The sequence below is a fragment of the Microcebus murinus genome, chromosome 2 (assembly GCF_040939455.1).
Source record: "Microcebus murinus isolate Inina chromosome 2, M.murinus_Inina_mat1.0, whole genome shotgun sequence".
Taxonomy (NCBI): domain Eukaryota; kingdom Metazoa; phylum Chordata; class Mammalia; order Primates; family Cheirogaleidae; genus Microcebus; species Microcebus murinus.
The window spans coordinates 6,929,983-6,946,822 of record NC_134105.1 but is presented as its reverse complement, the minus strand read 5'-3'; the positions used below and the strand labels follow the sequence as shown (position 1 = coordinate 6,946,822).

At 52.0% G+C, this 16,840-nt stretch overlaps 1 protein-coding gene, 1 non-coding gene and 1 pseudogene across 7 annotated transcripts; 1 reads left to right on the top strand and 2 right to left on the bottom strand.

Moving 5' to 3' along the window:
• Positions 1-712: 712 nt before the first annotated feature.
• MIIP (migration and invasion inhibitory protein) lies at positions 713-10,403 on the bottom strand. Of its 6 annotated transcripts, none has more exons than XM_075994074.1 (11): positions 10,278-10,403; positions 9,966-10,059; positions 8,742-8,950; positions 8,147-8,485; positions 7,633-7,717; positions 3,180-3,288; positions 3,042-3,100; positions 2,524-2,653; positions 2,287-2,383; positions 1,346-1,483; positions 713-1,039 (listed from the first exon to the last, which is right to left on the bottom strand). In XM_075994074.1, the coding sequence occupies exons 3-11, from the start codon at positions 8,853-8,855 to the stop codon at positions 953-955; spliced, it is 1,158 nt and encodes a 385-aa protein (XP_075850189.1). In that variant the 5' UTR covers positions 8,856-8,950; positions 9,966-10,059; positions 10,278-10,403; the 3' UTR covers positions 713-952. The 6 variants fall into 6 exon arrangements, with proteins under 6 accessions (XP_075850189.1, XP_075850208.1, XP_075850212.1 ...); XM_075994093.1 differs by having other exon boundaries at positions 3,048-3,100; XM_075994097.1 differs by having other exon boundaries at positions 8,147-8,480.
• A 2,249-nt stretch (positions 10,404-12,652) lies between these two features.
• On the top strand, positions 12,653-13,464 carry LOC105882691 (programmed cell death protein 10 pseudogene; annotated as a pseudogene).
• Positions 13,465-14,566: 1,102 nt separating this feature from the next.
• On the bottom strand, positions 14,567-14,665 carry LOC142869912 (small nucleolar RNA U13). The gene has a single exon (XR_012918457.1). It is a non-coding gene; the product is annotated as a small nucleolar RNA U13 (small nucleolar RNA).
• Between the last annotated feature and the right edge of the window lie 2,175 nt (positions 14,666-16,840).

The following is a 16,840-nucleotide window of genomic DNA, read 5'->3' as shown; positions in this document are numbered from 1 at the left end:
AGGGACAGAGCTGGTGGGACTCAGGTGAGCCATGGGGGAAAGTGCTGCTCACCAAGTATTGTTGGAGTATTAGGATGAGCTGGGTTATGCTGCAGTGACAAAGTTAGCGCCCTAAATCTCAGTGGTTTTCCGTAAAGGCTTATTACTTGCTGATTTGCTCACACTACACGACCTTCATGGGTCACAGGGGCCCAGGCTAGTGGTGGTCCCACAATTGGCATGTCCCCGGTCACTTCACAGGGTCACTTCTCATGGTGCATTGGCTAGGACCAGGCATGGGGTCGGGACACAGAGGGAGCTCTGAGGCTATTTCCCCCTCTGTACCTGCTGTGGCTCTGGACTACTCATGGCTCCCAGGGCTGGGCTGGAGATAGGAGGGAGCCACCCGGCCCAAGGATGTCCAGAGAGCCCTTTTGTCAACTGATACTGGTTTCAGGGACCAAGAAGAAGGGGAGAGCTCACTAACCATGACCCACACTGAGATGGCTGTTTAATGATGATGTTCCCCCAGCCTGTTTTGGGGACCTCCACCCTACCCTCTGGTGGGAGGCCATCTACCCAGGACTGGGGAGCTGCAGAAAGAGCCGCCCTCATGGTGATGGGTGCACACCGCTCAGCCCAGGCTGTCAGGGTGTCCGTCGTCCTCTGGGAGGGAAGGGCGGGGAGAGGGGAGGGGAGGACATCAGCAGGACAGACACTCAGGACTCGGAGCTGCACAGATCTGAGCTTTATTTACAAACTTGCCACAGAATCCCCTTACCTTCCACCCAGAAGTCCCCTGTGTGGACTCCAGGCAGGAGACAGGCCCGGGCCACCCACCTGCCCAACCTAGGAGAGCAGGGCCCGAGCCACAGCCAGCTGAGACCAGGTGGGAGCTTCCATGTAGGGAGTGCTCTGCCAGAGGGCAGAGGCTAGAGGTGGCAGGAGTGCTGTCTCTCCAAGTGGTCAGTCCTCAGGGCTTCTGCCGTGGGGCATGGGGCCAGGAGACCTGGGCCTCTGACCAGATAGGGATTGGGGGTGGGACCCGCACTGGCAAAGCCTGGATGGAGAATGGGGAAGTGTCAGGGGGGCCACTGGGGAGCAGGTCGTCCCCAGTTCCAGCCTCACCCCCTTCTGAATCTCGCAGGCAGGGTCACCTTCCTGGCTAGAGCAGGGCAGGTGGAAGGAGTGGGAGAGGCCTGAGGGATACTCTGGGTCTGGGCCGGGGTCAGGCCCTTGTAGAGATGCTCCCAGGCTCCTCACTCCCCACCCCAATCCTACTGGGGACTCTGCAGTCCCCAGGCCTGCTCCAAAGTATCTGTCCCTCCTAGGGGTGCCCCAGGCTGGGTCACGACTTAAACCATACCACGCGGGTAGGGCTGGTGGCTGACAGCTTCCAGTGCCGGGCTTGGGGGGAGACAGAAGACCAGAGGTCCAGACTCTTGGGCGCTGCTGAGCTTTTTTCGGACTTCGGAGGGAGGATGTCCCAGCCCAGCAGGCAGTGCTGCGGACAGCAAGGGTTAAAGGCATCAGTCTGTGGGGCTGTGTCCCCATCAGGGTGGAGGTGCCCCCTGAGCAGGCAGACGGCAGGGCCTGTGTCCGCCCACTAGATCACCCGGGCCTCCCGTCTTCTCTGCAGATCCAGCCACACTCAGGGCCCTGGGAGCTGAGATGGGAGGAGGGCAGGACAGTGACGCTGACGTCCTGTGTGTGGGCTCTGTCTAAGCACCCACACGACAGGTTACTCTCCTGAACTGCCCCACCTCGCCCCTGACAGCCCGAGGACGGCACCGTGACACCCACTTCACAGACCCCAGCTGCCTTCTCCTTTCCCAGCCCCAGCTGCCCCACACTCGGCTGGGGTGTAGGCCATCGCTGGCCCCGCCCCAACCCGCAGACATCTCTATGGCAGGCACTACGGCAGCATGAAGACCTGGGTTCAAATCCTAGCTCCCGCACCAAGGCATGTCCCCCCACCACCCCTGTCCCAGTCCCACGCGCAGAGCGCGGATCACAGCGCCTGATTCCTGGCTGCTGTGGGGCTCCGTGAGGGGACCCTCCTAAGGACTGGCCTGCAGCACACGAGCGCTTGATAAACGGGGCCCTTTGTGTCACGGCAGCGTGCATGTGGACACGCCCTAGAAGCCACGGGGTGGGGGCGTTCCTCCTGCCTTAGGGACCAAGCCCCCTGTGGGTGACAGAAGAGGCCTGGCTGCACGCCAAAGCCCAGCTTGGCTCTGAGGCCCTCTCCAGGCCTCAGGATCCATGTGGGGACAGCCCTGCCCCACCCAGCCCCGCGCTGCTCACCCGGGGCAGGGCCAGCGTGTCGGAGGCATCGAAGCTCTTCCGCCGGCGGATGTGGTACCGGTGCGGGGGGTCCAGGATGGACAGCGGGATGCTCACCCTGCGCAGGGGTGCAGACGGGGACCACTGAGACACCTCCCTGCTGCTGGGGGTCCCAGCCCTAGGCCCACCTTCCCCTAGCTCAAAACCAGCGGGACACAGGCTCTGTCCCCCAGGTGTCCTAACATTCTAGCCACTCACCTGACCTCCACCGGGTCCGCCAGGGTCTCAGGGCCCCGCTGGTCCCGCGGTGTCCTGCACAGGCGGCAGGGGGTGCTGGGATCCAAAGGCACGACAAACAGGCGCCGGCTGACCCGGTAACAGTACACGCCTGCGAGGCCCACAAGCAGCAGCAGGTCCCCCCGTGCCGAGGAACCCAGATCCCCGGGTCCCCAGACCCCCAACCACATAGGCCCACTGGCCCCTCTCCTCCAGGGCCTGGAGTCCACCCCCGGGGGGCTAGTGGTGGTGGCATCACACAGGGCAGCTCCTAGTGCCCCAACCCTGAGGCCAGGCCTCAGCTCACCCCCACCACCCATCAGGGCCCAGCCCACCTGTCCAGACCCCAGGCCTCCCTCCCAGAGACCCCAACACCTCGCATGCCTCCCCAGGCACCCACACTTCCATCAGGACTGCTCTGGGGCAGGGCAGGACGTGCGTGGGGCTCAGGGCCAGGGTGGCGCAGAGCTGGGCTACTCCACGGCCTGCCGAGCGCTCACACTCACACTCGTGGTCTTTCTCCACGCCGCCGGCTTTGGGCAGGCCCAGGAGCTGGTGTCTGTGAGGGCAAGGGGGTGAGTGGCCAGGGTGACAGAGTCCCTCAGCCACCCCAGCCACTCTTATCTGTCCGCACTCACTCGGGGTGGCTGCAAATACACTCCTCCTTGTTGGCTTCCCGGAACTCCTGCAACTTCGAGAAGAAGGCCTCAGGCTGGCCGGTGACGGGAGAGCTGTTGTCCAGAGACTCTGATGTGGGCAAAGCACCGGGAAGCGGATGGGAAGTAGGCTGGGAGCTGTTGTGTGGCCACTGGCCAAGGCTTAGGGGACACTCAGCCCCGGCACCCTAGGCCACCTGCTTCGCCACCTACTGTGCCTTGTACAGACCAGGAGGGCACCTCCTCTCACTGTGACTGCTGGTTTGTTTCAGTGTTTGTCCACCCCGAGGTACAGCCAACCATCCATGTAGGAAATACTCACAGAGCCTTTACGACAGGCCAGGCACGATTTACGTGCAGGGGAAAGAACGGTGAACTAGACAAAGCCCCTAGCCCCATGAGGCTACATAATGCTTTGGTTTCTGGTTCTTTTTACAGATAGGGTCTTATGCTGTCACCCAGACTGGAGTACAGTGGCGTGACCACAACTCACTATAACCTCAAACTCCTGGGTTCAAACAATCCTCCTGCCTCAGCCTCCCAAGTAGCTGGGACTATAGGTGCACACCATCACGGCTGGCTAATTTTTTTTTTTTTTATCTTTTATAGAGACAGGGGTCTTGCCATATTGCCCAGACTGGTCTCAAATTCCTGGCCTTAAACAATCCTCCTGCCTCTGCCTGCCCAAGTGCTGGGATTACAGGTATGAGCCACCTCGTCTAGTGAGGCTTACATTCTAACGTGGCAACGGATGAACAAGTCACCAACGACATCTGTGATATAATACTGAATGGTGACATTTGCTGGGAAACAAGAGAGCAGGGTCAGAGCCAAGTGCAGCAGGGCAATAGTGCCAGGGGAGGCCTCCCTGAGGAGGTGACACCAAGCAGAGACCTGATGGAACCACAAAGACATCCCAGTTAGGACATCACAGGCAGATGGAAGAGCAAGTGCAAAGGCCCTGGGGCAGGTGTGCAGCTGATACGTTTAGGAACAGGCAGGGGGTGAAAATGGCTGGAAGGCAGTGAGGCATGAAGGCAGAGGAGATGAGGTTAGGAAGCCTGCAGAGAGATTGGGGACGAGGAGTGACACAATCAGGCTAGCCATGCATTCTCACAGGATTCTTCCTCTCGCTGCCGCAAGGTGAATGGAAGCAGGGGCACCGAGTGGGAGGCTACCACAGGCTCCCTAGGGGAAAGAAGTACTGACAGTGCCCAACTCATGATGGCATAAAAGCAATCACGTTTAACAGAACATCAATAAATTTCATGAGGCAGTCAACACTTCATAATAAAACAGGCTTTGTGTCAGGTGATTCTGCCCAACTGAGGGCCAGCTAAGTGTTCTGAGCATGTGTAAGGTAGGCCCAGCTAAGCTACAACATTCGGTAGGTCAGGGGCATTAAATGCGTTTTGACTTACAATATTTTCAACTTACGATAGGTTTACCAGGACATAGCCCTAGCATGAGGCAAGGAGCATCCGTTGTCTAATTCTAGAAATATGTAAAAGGCAGGGTCAGCCGGCTGTGCTAATGGACAGGATGAGGAATATCTGAAGAGGAGAGAACTCAATCAAGATCGATCCCAAGGTTAAGGCCTGACACTTTCAGTCCGTGGGTTGTCATTCACAAGGGAGGAGCAAAGCCAGTGGGGCAGAAATCAGGACCTTGATTCTGGACGTGAGGTTAACATAGGACATGGTGACGCGGAGAAGCCAGCTGGACGTACGAGTCTGGAATGCAGAGGAGAGGTGTGGGCGAGAGAGAAAATGGGGACAGGGAGAGCACTGGGGCGATCATGGAGGGAGGAGGGAAGACAGAGAGGGAGGATTCAGAAGACTGGGCCTGGGCCTGGGGGTCAGAGGTCAGAACAAGGAAGAGCCTGGGAAGGAGCAGCCCAGGAGGTGGGAGGACCAGGGTCATGTGTGGCCCAAAGCCAAGGGGAGAGTTTTAGGGAGGAGGGAACCACCCTTGTGTCCCTCCCTGCTCAGGGCCAAGGAAGGTGCAGCCTGAGGGCTGAGCTGCAGAGTTAGTGGAGACCATAGGGAATACCGGGTTAAGTGACAAGGAGAAACTGAAGGTAGGAGTCTAGACAGCCCTTTTGAGGAGGAATTTTGTTATCAAGAAGAACAGGCCGGGCGTGGTGGTTCACGCCTGTAATCCTAGCACTCTGGGAGGCCGAGGTGGGCGGATTGCTCGAGGTCAGGAGTTTGAAACCAGCCTGAGCAAGAGCGAGACCCCATCTCTACTATAAATAGAAAGAAATTAATTGGCCAACTAATATATATGTATATACAAAAAAAAAAATTAGCCGGGCACGGTGGCACATGCCTGTAGTCCCAGCTACTTGGGAGGCTGAGGCAGAAGGATCGCTGGAGCCCAGGAGATTGAGGTTGCTGTGAGCTAGGCTGACGCCATGGCACTCACTATAGCCTGGGCAACAAGTGAGACTCTGTCTCAAAAAAAAAAAAAAAAGAAGAACAAAGAAGGCTGGGTGTGGTAGCTAACACCTGTAATTCCAGCAATTTGGGAGGCTGAGCCCGGAGAATCACTTGAGGCCAGGAGTTTGAGACCAGCCTGGGCAACACAGTAAGACCCTATCTCTACAAAAGATAAAAATATTAGCCAGGCGTGGTGGCATGTGCCTGTAGTCCCAGCTACTGAGGAGGCTAAGGCAGGAGGGTTGCCTGGGCCCAGGCATTCAAGGCTCCAGGGAGTTATTATGACGCCACTGCACTGCAGCCTGGGACAGACTGCAGCCTGTCTCATACATTTGTTTGTTCATTCATACGCTCACACATACACACATACGCTCACACATACACACATACGCTCACACATACACACATACGCTCACACATACACACATACGCTCACACATACACACATACGCTCACACATACACACATACGCTCACACATACACACATACGCTCACACATACATACATTCACACATACATACACTCACACATACATACATTCACGCATACACTCACACATACATACATACATAAGGCAGAGACAATGGGCAGTAACTGGCAGCACACGCGGGACGAAGGCAGGAAAGCTGCAGCAGATGAGGAGGAGACCGCAGCGCTCGCCCTCGCCGGCTGCAGCCTTCGAATGCGCGACGGCGCCTGCCCAGTGAGATCAGTGCCAGGAGTGAAGGAGTCCATGGGAACAAGCAAGAGAGTAAAGACGTCACAGGTCACACATGGGGCCAACAGAGGCCAGATCACACCCGTAAGTCTGGATAAGGATTCCGGATTCTACGGAAAGCCCCTAGGGAAGTTTGACCAGAGGAGTGACACGATCTGATTCCCATGCTTAAAAGGTCATCCAGGGTGCTGTGTCAGAAACGGGCAGTGTACCCCCACGTTCACAGCAGCACTGTTCCCAACAGCCAAGAGACGGAACGCACCGTGTCCGTCAGCGCATACATGGATAAACAAATGTGCTCTCTCTGTATAATGGAACATCATTCAGCCTTAAAAAGGAAGGGGACTCTGACACACGGTGCAACCTTGATGACATTATGCTTTGGGGCTGGAGGGAGGGGGATGGGAGTGACCGTGTAATGGAGACACAGCTGCAGTTTGGGAAGGTGAAAAAGTTCTGGAGATGGACGGTGGTGATGGTTGCACAACAATATGCATGTACTTAATGCCACTGAACTGTACGCTTAAAAATGGCTACAATGGGCCGGGTGTGGTGGCTCACGCCTGTAATCCTAGCACTCTGGGAGGCCGAGGTGGGCGGATTGCTCGAGGTCAGGAGTTTGAAACCAGCCTGAGCAAGAGCGAGACCCCATCTCTACTATAAATAGAAAGAAATTAATTGGCCAACTAATATATATATATATACAAAAAAAAAAATTAGCCGGGCATGGTGGCCCATGCCTGTAGTCCCAGCTACTTAGGAGGCTGAGGCAGCAGGATTGCTTGAGCCCAGGAGTTTGAGGTTGCTGTGAGCTAGGCTGACGCCATGGCACTCACTCTAGCCAGGGCAACAAAGGGAGACTCTGTCTCCAAAAAAAAAAAAAAAAAATGGCTACAATGGTAAATTTTGTTACATGTATATTTTAACACACACACACAACCAGCCAGGAATAACTGAGGTTGCTGTGGGGAAGGGACAGGCAGTACAATGAAAAGAGCTGGTACAAGAACAGAGCTGGCTGGGGCCTGGCAGTTAACAAAAGCTTAAAAACATGCAGCCCTGACTCCTTCATTCATTCAACAGACACACCGTTTCTGTGCCTGGCTCTGCGTCCGAGGCAGAGAGAACAGTCGTGGCTCGGAAGGCACCCACCGAGGAGGGTGGCACAGTCAGAGAAACAGCAACTACACAGGTGGAGGCTCAGGCAGGTGTACAGATGAGCCAGGCCTCCACCTCCTGCACCCAGGCAAGGTACACGCATGCGCCGGGCCTTACCTGCAATCCAGTCGTAGCCCAGGTACGGCTTGAGTGGCCAGCTCTTCTCAGGTACTGCAGCCTCCTCGGAGAAGGTCACACTGGGCTGAGGGGGGAGGCAAAGGGGGTGAAATGCTAAGCCACAGGCCTGGCCCAGAGGGGGCCATACTTCAAGAGAAAGAAAGAGACTGCATCTGAATTTACATCTGACTTGGGCCCTGGAGCTCAGCCAAGGGCTCGAGAGCTAAAGGACAAAAGTTTGGCCCCACTTTTATATAACTTAGCACAAGTCTGGCCCCTGAGCCTCACTCTTCTCATCTGAATAATGGGGACGCAGCACCTTCTCCTCAAAGTGCTGTCTGAGAAAATAAAGGCCAACACTGATCAAGCACTAAGGCTGCACTAGATTCAACTCACAGTATCGCCCAGAAGCCTCTCACCCTGCATGGAGGCTGCCCACATGCACATTTGTCAGACAGGGAAACTGAGGCTCAAGGAAGCTCCCATGTATGGATATCCCGCTCTCCCATGTTACCTTGGACGGCTTGCTTTGCTGAGCCAAGATGGGCTTCAGGGGCCGTTCCTCCTGGGGCCCCCGATCAGCCAGCCCTGCAGAAAGCTCTGGGTCCCCCAAGTCGGAGGAGGACAGCCAGGGTGCTGAGTTGGATCTCACCGGGTCCAGGGACTCCTGGAGCTGGCACTTGGCAGGGGGGAGGGAGGCCGTCCTCGAGCTGGCCTCGTCACTTCCGTTAGCATCTGGTAGGCCCCACACGTGGCACTTGTCCCGTGGGCAAGAGGCTCGTGAGGAGGTTGAGGAAGTCTCTTGAGATAATGACATCTCTGAGTCACAGCTGCTGCGGAAGTCCTGGCTGGACTGGAGAAGAGGGGCCAGATCACCAAGGGAGCGGCCCACTGGAGCCCACCTACCCACGTGCCAGGCAGCACAGCCTAGGTCCTCATCCTGCTCTGGCAACAGTGTCCCAGGACAGTCCCTTCCACACCAGGCCTCGGTACTCCCATCATCAGTAAAATTGCCACGTTGGACAAGGTGACCCTGGAGGCCTGGATGTTGACCTGAGGTTAGACAGCCCCTTCCTCATCCCCTGGGGGTTTCCAAGGTGGGCACCCACCTCTAAGGCTGCCCTGGCCACCGACTGTCGCACAGCATCCTGCCCGACCCACAGCTGCCTCAGAAGCTTCAGGTTGAGCAGCCGCAGCTGTAGCAGGTCCCCAGTCTCCACCATCCTGCAGATGCTCCAGCTTCCCACAGCAGGTGTCACTGGCCCCTGGGCTGCCAGATGTCCTCCTCAGGACTGGGCTCCAGGCCCAGCGCTTCTACCTGAAGTCAAGATGATGCGACATAGGACCAAGGAAGGTATCCTGGGGTGCCTCCAGAGTAGCAGGGATTACAGCTACTAGCACCACCATACTGGGCTAATTTTTCTATTTTTTTTTGTAGAGACAGAGTCTCATTCTTGCTCAGGCTGGTCTCAGGCTCCTGGTCTCATGTGATCCTCCTGCCTCAGCCTCCCAAAGTGCTAGGATTATATAGCCACTGTGCTAAGCCTGGATCCCATACTCTAACTGTGTAGACTCAGGCAAGTTATCTAACCTTACTTTATGTCTCAGTTTCCTCATCTGCCAGACAGATGCTAACAGTATCTACCTCATAAAGTTGTTGCTAGGATTAAACAAGGTAATGCAAGTTAACTCTTAGTACTGTACCTGGCACACGGTAAACATTCAATAAACGTCTAAAAATGGCCAGAGTGTGTTTCTAAAATGGCCAGAGTGTGTTTCCTTATCTGCCAAAAGAGACCAATTCCCCCTAAATGACCTTAGCCATGAAATCAGACTAGTTTAACTTGCAGAAAACAATTAGCACAAGTATGCAAATGTAAAGCTTTATAGCTTGTGAATCCAACACAAATCAAGCTTCTGAAGGATTATTCCTTCTTTCCTGCCCTCCCTTCCTCCTTCCTTTCTTTTGACACGTGAAGAAACCAAAGTTCAGAGAGGTTAAGCAACGTGCCCCAAGTCACAAAGCTAGTAAGTGGCAAAGCCAAGAAGCAAAATCTGGCTCCAGGGTCCACGGTGACAGCCTGTCCTGGGCAGTGCGGGGAAGGGCCTGGGGAAGCTCCTCCTCCCCCCAGCCCTTGGTCCCCCAGGGATCCTCAGAGTCGGCTGCGAGGAGAGGGGCAGAGAGGAGCGGCGGGCACCTGTCCCCCCACATGCCCTCCTAAGGTGAGGGCGCAAGGAGCTGCAGACAAGGGGGACCGACAGCCCAGCCCAGCCCGTGGGCCCCGAGTGGGCCGGCCGCCACCCTGATCTGGTCTAGGGACTCTGAGCCCCACCTCTGTAGTCCGAGGGGCTCCGTTGTCGCACGAGGGTACGGGGCTCGGCCTGCACGACCTCCGCCGGCTCGGCCGCGCTCTGGACAGCGGAAGGCTGCGACCGGAGCGGGAAGGCGGCGTTCAACGGAGGCCCTGGGGCAGGGGAAGTGACAAGCAGCGAGGGGGACGCCGACACGGGACCCCGGGGAAGGGAGACTCGGCCTCCTCCTCTTTCCGCCGCGAGCCAGAGCTAGAGCCCGAGCCCCGCGCGGCGGCGCACGCGGGGTCCCGCCCAGCCCCCTCCCCGGCAGGGCCCGCGGCTCCCGCACTCACCGCTCGGAAGCCCCCGGCCGCACAGCCCCCGCCGCCGCCTGTTCTGATTGGCCAGACGCGGGGCGGAGCCGCGTCGCCCCGGCGAGCGTTACTCCGCGTTCCGAAGCGGCAGTTTCAACCTGGGGGCGGGACTAGCAGCTGGGCTCCGCAGCCGATTGGTCAACTTCCGAGGCCGGGGCCGAAGGTCGACTTTCGGGATAGGGCGGGCCCTGGGAGGGCGGGCTCCGATTGGTCAGGCGTGGGATAAGGCTGCGCTGCGCTCGGCTATCGTAGCTGAGGAGCCAGGCCTGGCAACCTGAGCAGCGTCTCCAGTCGGAAGCTGCGGGATGCTGCGGTGTGGGCGGGGCAGGCAGCGGCCGGAACCGGGTCCTTAATACTTTCATTCAGGTTTTTACCGAGTGCCTACCAGTTTGTGTCAGGAGGCACTTACTAGGCACTGGGAAGCAGAGAAGAATTGAGAGGGGTCCCTGCCTGGAGCAGGGGAGAAGCAGTGGGGAAGGTATATATGAAGACAGACACCTGTAAACCTGTCTGTAAAATATGAACCTTATAGTGAGTGCCTGCTAGGTGCCAAGTTTCGGGGCCAGCTATGTTTCATATGCCAATGCATTCTAGCTTCATAAATATGATCTGAGTATTATCGTCCCGTTTTATAGAAAAGTCCACGAGGCCATAAGAGATGAAGTGACTTGCCAGAACATTTTTATTTTTATTTTTATTTTTTATTTTTTTTTTGAGACAGAGTCTCACTTTGTTGCCCAGGCTAGAGTGAGTGCCGTGGCATCAGCCTGGCTCACAGCAACCTCAATCTCCTGGGCTCAGCGATCCTCCTGCCTCAGCCTCCCGAGTAGCTGGGACTACAGGCGTGCGCCACCATGCCCGGCTAATTTTTTGTATATATATTTTTAGTTGGTCAATTAATTTCTTTCTATTTTTGGTAGAGACGGGGTCTCGCTCAGGCTGGTTTCGAACTCCTGACCTTGAGCGATCCGCCCGCCTCGGCCTCCCAAAGTGCTAAGATTACAGGCGTGAGCCACCGCGCCCGGCCCAGAACATTTTTAAATCAGTGTAATTCACTATATTATTAATAACAGAAAGAAGGGAAAACCATCTCAATAGATGCAGGAAAATCCACCAAGTATTGTCCCTTTTTCTTGGTTGGAAATGGGAGGTGTCTTCTACATGCTAGATGTTCTAGCATTTGACAAAATCCAACATTCATTTCTGATTTTTAAAAAAGCCTCCAACAAACTAGGAATGGAAGGGGATGTCTTCACCCTAATAAAAGGCATCTATGAAATACAGCTAACAGTATATTGCATAATAAAAGACTGCTTTCCCTCTAAGATCAGGAAAAGACAAGGATGTCTGCTTTTGCCACTTCCATTCAACATTATTATAATGGAGTTCTAGCCAGAGCAATAAGGAAAGAAAAAGAAAAGGCATCTAATAGGAAAAGATGAAGTAAAACTGCCTTTATTCATATATATGATAGTAGAAAACCCCATGAATCTACAAAAAAGCTACCAGAATTGTTAATGAGTTCTGTAAGATTGTAGGATACAAAATCAATATACCAAAATCAGCTGTATTTTATATATTAGTAATAAATAATCAGAAATCGAAATTAAAAAAATAACCCTATTTACACTAGCATCGAGAAATGTGAAAATAAAACAGGGATAAATCTGACAAAAGATATACAAGACCTGCATATTAAAAATTGTAAAACACTATTGGGAGAAATTAAGGAAAATTTAAATGATATGTTCATGGGTTAAAAGATTCGATATTTTTGGCCAGGTGCGGTGGCTCACGCCTATAATCCTAGCACTCTGGGAGGCTGAGGTGGGCAGATCGCTCAAGGTCAGAAGTTCGAGACCAGCCTGAGCAAGAGCGAGACCCTGTCTCTACTAAAAATAGAAAGAAATTAATTGGCCAACTAAAAATATATAGAAAAAATTAGCCGGGCATGGTGGCGCATGCCTGTAGTCCCAGCTACTAGGGAGGCTGAAGGAGAAGGATTGCCTGAGCCCAGGAGTTTGAGGTTGCTGTGAGCTAGGCTGATGCCATGGCACTATAGCCAGGGCAACAGAGTGAGACTCCGTCTCAAAAAAAAAAAAAAAAAAAAAAAAATTCGATATTTTTAAGATGTCAGTTTTCCTCAAATTGACCTATAGACTTAATGCAATCCAAGTCAAAATCCCAGTAAGTTTTTCTTGTAGAAATTAGCGATTTCAAAAATTCATACAGAAATGAAAAGGACCTAGATAGCCAAAACAATTTTGAAAACAAAAAACAAAATCAGATGAGCTATACTGTAACCTGCTTCAAGGTTTATTCTAAAGCTACAGTCATCTGGAAAGTACGGGGATCCGGAGTTAAAGAGGGCTCCAAAGGTGGGAAGTGAAGTCAGTGCCTCAGTTGCCGGTCAGTGTGTGTTTGGTGCCCTATTCTTTTATCACAAAAAATAAAAAGAGAGGAAACACTGCAGTGAATGATTCTTCTCCATTTTAGCACTGCTTTTTCTACTGTAGTTGGCTTTTGAATGAGGATGACAATGGAAGAGATGAAGAATGAAGCTGAGACCACGTCCATGGTTTCTATGCCCCTTTATGCAGTCATGTATCCTGTGTTTAATGAGCTGGAACGAGTAAATCTGTCTGCAGCTCAGACTCTGAGAGCCGCTTTCATTAAGGCTGAAAAAGAAAATCCAGGTCTCACACAAAACATCATTATGAAAATTTTAGAGAAAAAAAGTGCAGAAATTAACTTCATGGAATCCCCTCTTCATATGGCAGCTGATGATGTAGAAGAGTATATGATTGAACGACTAGAGGCAGAATTCCAAGACCTAAATGAAAAGGCACAAGCACTTAAACAAATTCTTAGTGAGATCCCAGATGAGATCAATGACTGAGTGAGGTTTCTGCAGACAATCAAGGATATAGCTAGTCCAATAAAAGAACTTCTTGATACAGTGAATAATGTCTTTAAGAAATATCAATACCAGAACCGCAGGGCACTTGAACACCGAAAGAAAGAATTTGTAAAGTACTCCAAAAGTTTCAGTGATACTCTGAAAACATATTTTAAAGATGGCAAGGCAATAAATGTGTTCATAAGTGCCAACCGACTAATTCATCAAAGCAACTTAATACTTCAGACCCTATTAAGATGTAAGTGAGCTCCTGTCACTCCTTGGCTCAAAACTCTCCAATGACACCTACCTCACTCATGGACAAAGCCAGAATCCTTACAGTGGCCTGCAAGACCCCAAGTCTGCTACAAGTTCCTTTACACACCTTTTCTCCTATCATTCCCCACCTCCTTCACTCTACTCAGGCCACAATAGCCTCATTGGGCATGCTCCTACCTCAGGGCCTTTGCACATGCTGTTCCTTCTGCCTGGAAAGACCCACACAGATATCCCATGACTTCATTCCCCACTGTCTTCATTTAAGTCTTTCTTCAAATGCTATCTTCTCAGTGAGGCCACCAGCGCACAGTATTGCTACCCTTCCACATGTAGCATAGCCCTTATCTTCTGATAGCCCTGTGTCTTTTACCTGCTTAATCTTGCCTATTGTCTGCCTTCACCCACTAGCATACAAGCTCCACAGAGGCAGGGATTTTTATCCACCTTAATCACTGCTGTGTCTCCAATGCCCAGACCTATGCTTTGCACTTACTAAGCACTCAAATATTTTGCTGAATTAATGAACTTCCTCATTTGTACAAGGGGAAAATAGACCATTGGGTTTTTCAGAGGATGAGGGTTCATGCATATGAATGTATGACACATGCTAAGCTCTCAATAAAAGTTCCTGGTTCTTATCTCAAGCGTAAGAGTCTGACTCAGAGACAAAATAATCATGCCCTCAAGGACAGAGTGAATTTAGCTGACATCTGCGAGGAGGGTTCGGTTTCACGAGAAGCCCTTATGAACCAAATGCTCTCCGTGTTCAGGCTGCCTGGGTTGTCTCCCCCAGTGCCTGGGAGAGAGAGGCGCATTCCTGCCTACATACTCTTTGTGATTAAATGGGGACATTTACCGCAGGGCTAAACATTCCAGCCTCTCAGATTCCCCAGAATGTCCAGTAGAATGTCCAGATAAGGGAATCTATGAGAAACCACAGGAATGAGTCTAGCCTTCACTGGAATAAGAACTAAGCCATGCGTGAGTGAGGCAGCAAGGTGTAGAACACCCTTTTTCAAACTATGGGTCATCACCCAAGAGTAGCTGGCCAACAATTTAGTGGGTTGTAAATAGCATCTTTTTTTTTTCATGTCTGACAGGTAACATGCCGATGTCATAACAAGGATTAAGGGAGGCACATTTCATGTATGTGTATGAAAACACATCATGCTTGAAAACACATGAGCATGAAAAAATGTGCATGAAAACACATCATGTATGAAAACCATCATGCTTATGATCATACTACAAAAGGATCGAGCATCTTGTTAATGTCAGCAACTACCTGTGTATTGCAGGAAAAGGGCATTGATTACTTTAAGTTTTTTCTTTTTTTCTTTTCATTCAGTTATATGATGAAATACTTTAAATTTTTTCTTTCATTCACACATAGGTGTGTGCTGGATCACAGTATGTTTTATTTTTGTCTTTGTTTTAATTTTTAGAGATGGAGTCTCACTATGTTGCCCAGGCTGGAGTGCAGTGGCTCCTCGGGCGAGATCACACTACAGCCTTTAACTCCTGGCCTGAAGTGATCTTCCTGCCTCAGTCTCTTAAATAACTGGAACTACAGGTGCACACCACAGTGCCTGGCTCACAATACATTTATAATTGTGGGTCAGGGTAAAAAATAAGTTTGAAAGCCACTAGCCTTTGGGAAATTAAGACTTAAACCCAAGCTCCGTCTTCCCTCCTGTTCCTCCAGCTGCTGGGATTTGAGCTAGTCCTAACTTCTCTGAGCCTCAGTTTCCACACTGAGTTGAAAATGCCAAATACTGAATACTCAATGCACTTGAAAGTTGCTAGTACCGTGCCTACTGACAGATTTCCAGCAGCATTTGTTAGTTCAGTCCCCCAATACTGAGGGCTGATAAACGTGTGGACTGTGTTACCGGGATAGGATTTATGCATCCGAGTTTTTACTGAGCTCCAGTCCTGTGCCTGGCACTGGTCTAGATGCCGGGTAGATACCAATAAACGTAGACAAAAAGCTGGGCCCTTGCGGAGTATATGTTCAATGAAACAAAACACTAAAACAAAACAAATAAAATAAAACACCTGTCAGATGACGACTGTTGGCCGGGCGCAGTGGCTCATGCCTGTAATCCTAGCACTCGGGGGAGGCCGAGGCAGGAGGATCGTCTCAGCTCAGGAGTTCAAGATCAGCCTGAGCAAGAGTGAGACCCTGTCTCTACTAAAAAAAAAATAGAAATTAGCTGGACAAGTAAAAATATATAGAAAAAAATTAGCTGGGCATGGTGGTGCCTGCCTGTAGTCCCAGCTACTTGGGAGGCTGAGGCAGGAGGATTGCCTGAGCTCAGGAGTTTGAGGTTGCTGTGAGCTAGGCTGACGCCACAGCACTCTAGCCTGGGCAACAGAGTGAGACTCTGCCTCAAAAAAAAAAAAAAAAAAACTGTTATGAAAAACACATATATATGTTGCAGGGGGAGGGAACTCAGGGCGTTGGGGACAGAGGAAGAAGAGAGGGGATTTTGGGTAGAGTGGTCTGGGCAGACCTCGCTGAGGTGACATTTCAGTGCACTTGTTCAAAGAGTTGGCTAGCTGTGGCCAGCTAGAAAGATGGAAGTGAGGGCTGGGTACCAGCAGCCACTGCAAGGACTCGAGCCTCCACTCTGGGTGGAATGGTGGCAGGTGGCTCAAGGATCAGCAATGTTTTGAGCAGAGAAGTAGCATGAGCTGAGTTCCATGTGAAAAGGTCACTGGCTGCTGCCTTGAAACAGCCACAAGATGGCAAGGACAGGGAGGAGGGGACAAGGCAGGAGCCAGGAGCCTGGGTCAGTACTGGGGTGGTTGGGATGGAGGTGGAGAAAGCATTCAGGGTTGAGAGACACACTCACAAGGCAGAAACTGACAGATTATATGCAGCATGTGTGACAGCAGACTCTAAGGTGACACCCCAAGCATGTGGCCTGGGAATCTGGAGGGATGAGGTGGCGATTAGCTGAGCTATGGCCTCTGAAGTGGGTGACTGGGGCAGACAGTGGGCTGCGGCGCCAGCTCTGGGGTCAGGGGCAGGCAAACTGACAGCCACTTCCAATCCACTCCTGAGGGCCCTTTAAAAAAAGAAAGAGAAGTTTGAAACCAAATTCTCAGAAGGCAAAGCAGAGTGAACCAGTCTGAGTCATTTACTTTTTAAGTGAAAAATGAATGGTTTGGCATTATAGAGAAATCTGTAAAGAAATCAATCTAGATTTCCTGATTCTTAAAGATCAGATACACCACTTATTCTGAGAGTATGAGATTCCTTCCAAGAATAAAGAGGACCTCATTGGCAGACGACAGTGGGAACTTTCCCCAAAGTTAAGGTCACCTGAAAAAACAGCCTGCAGACTTGGCTACATCC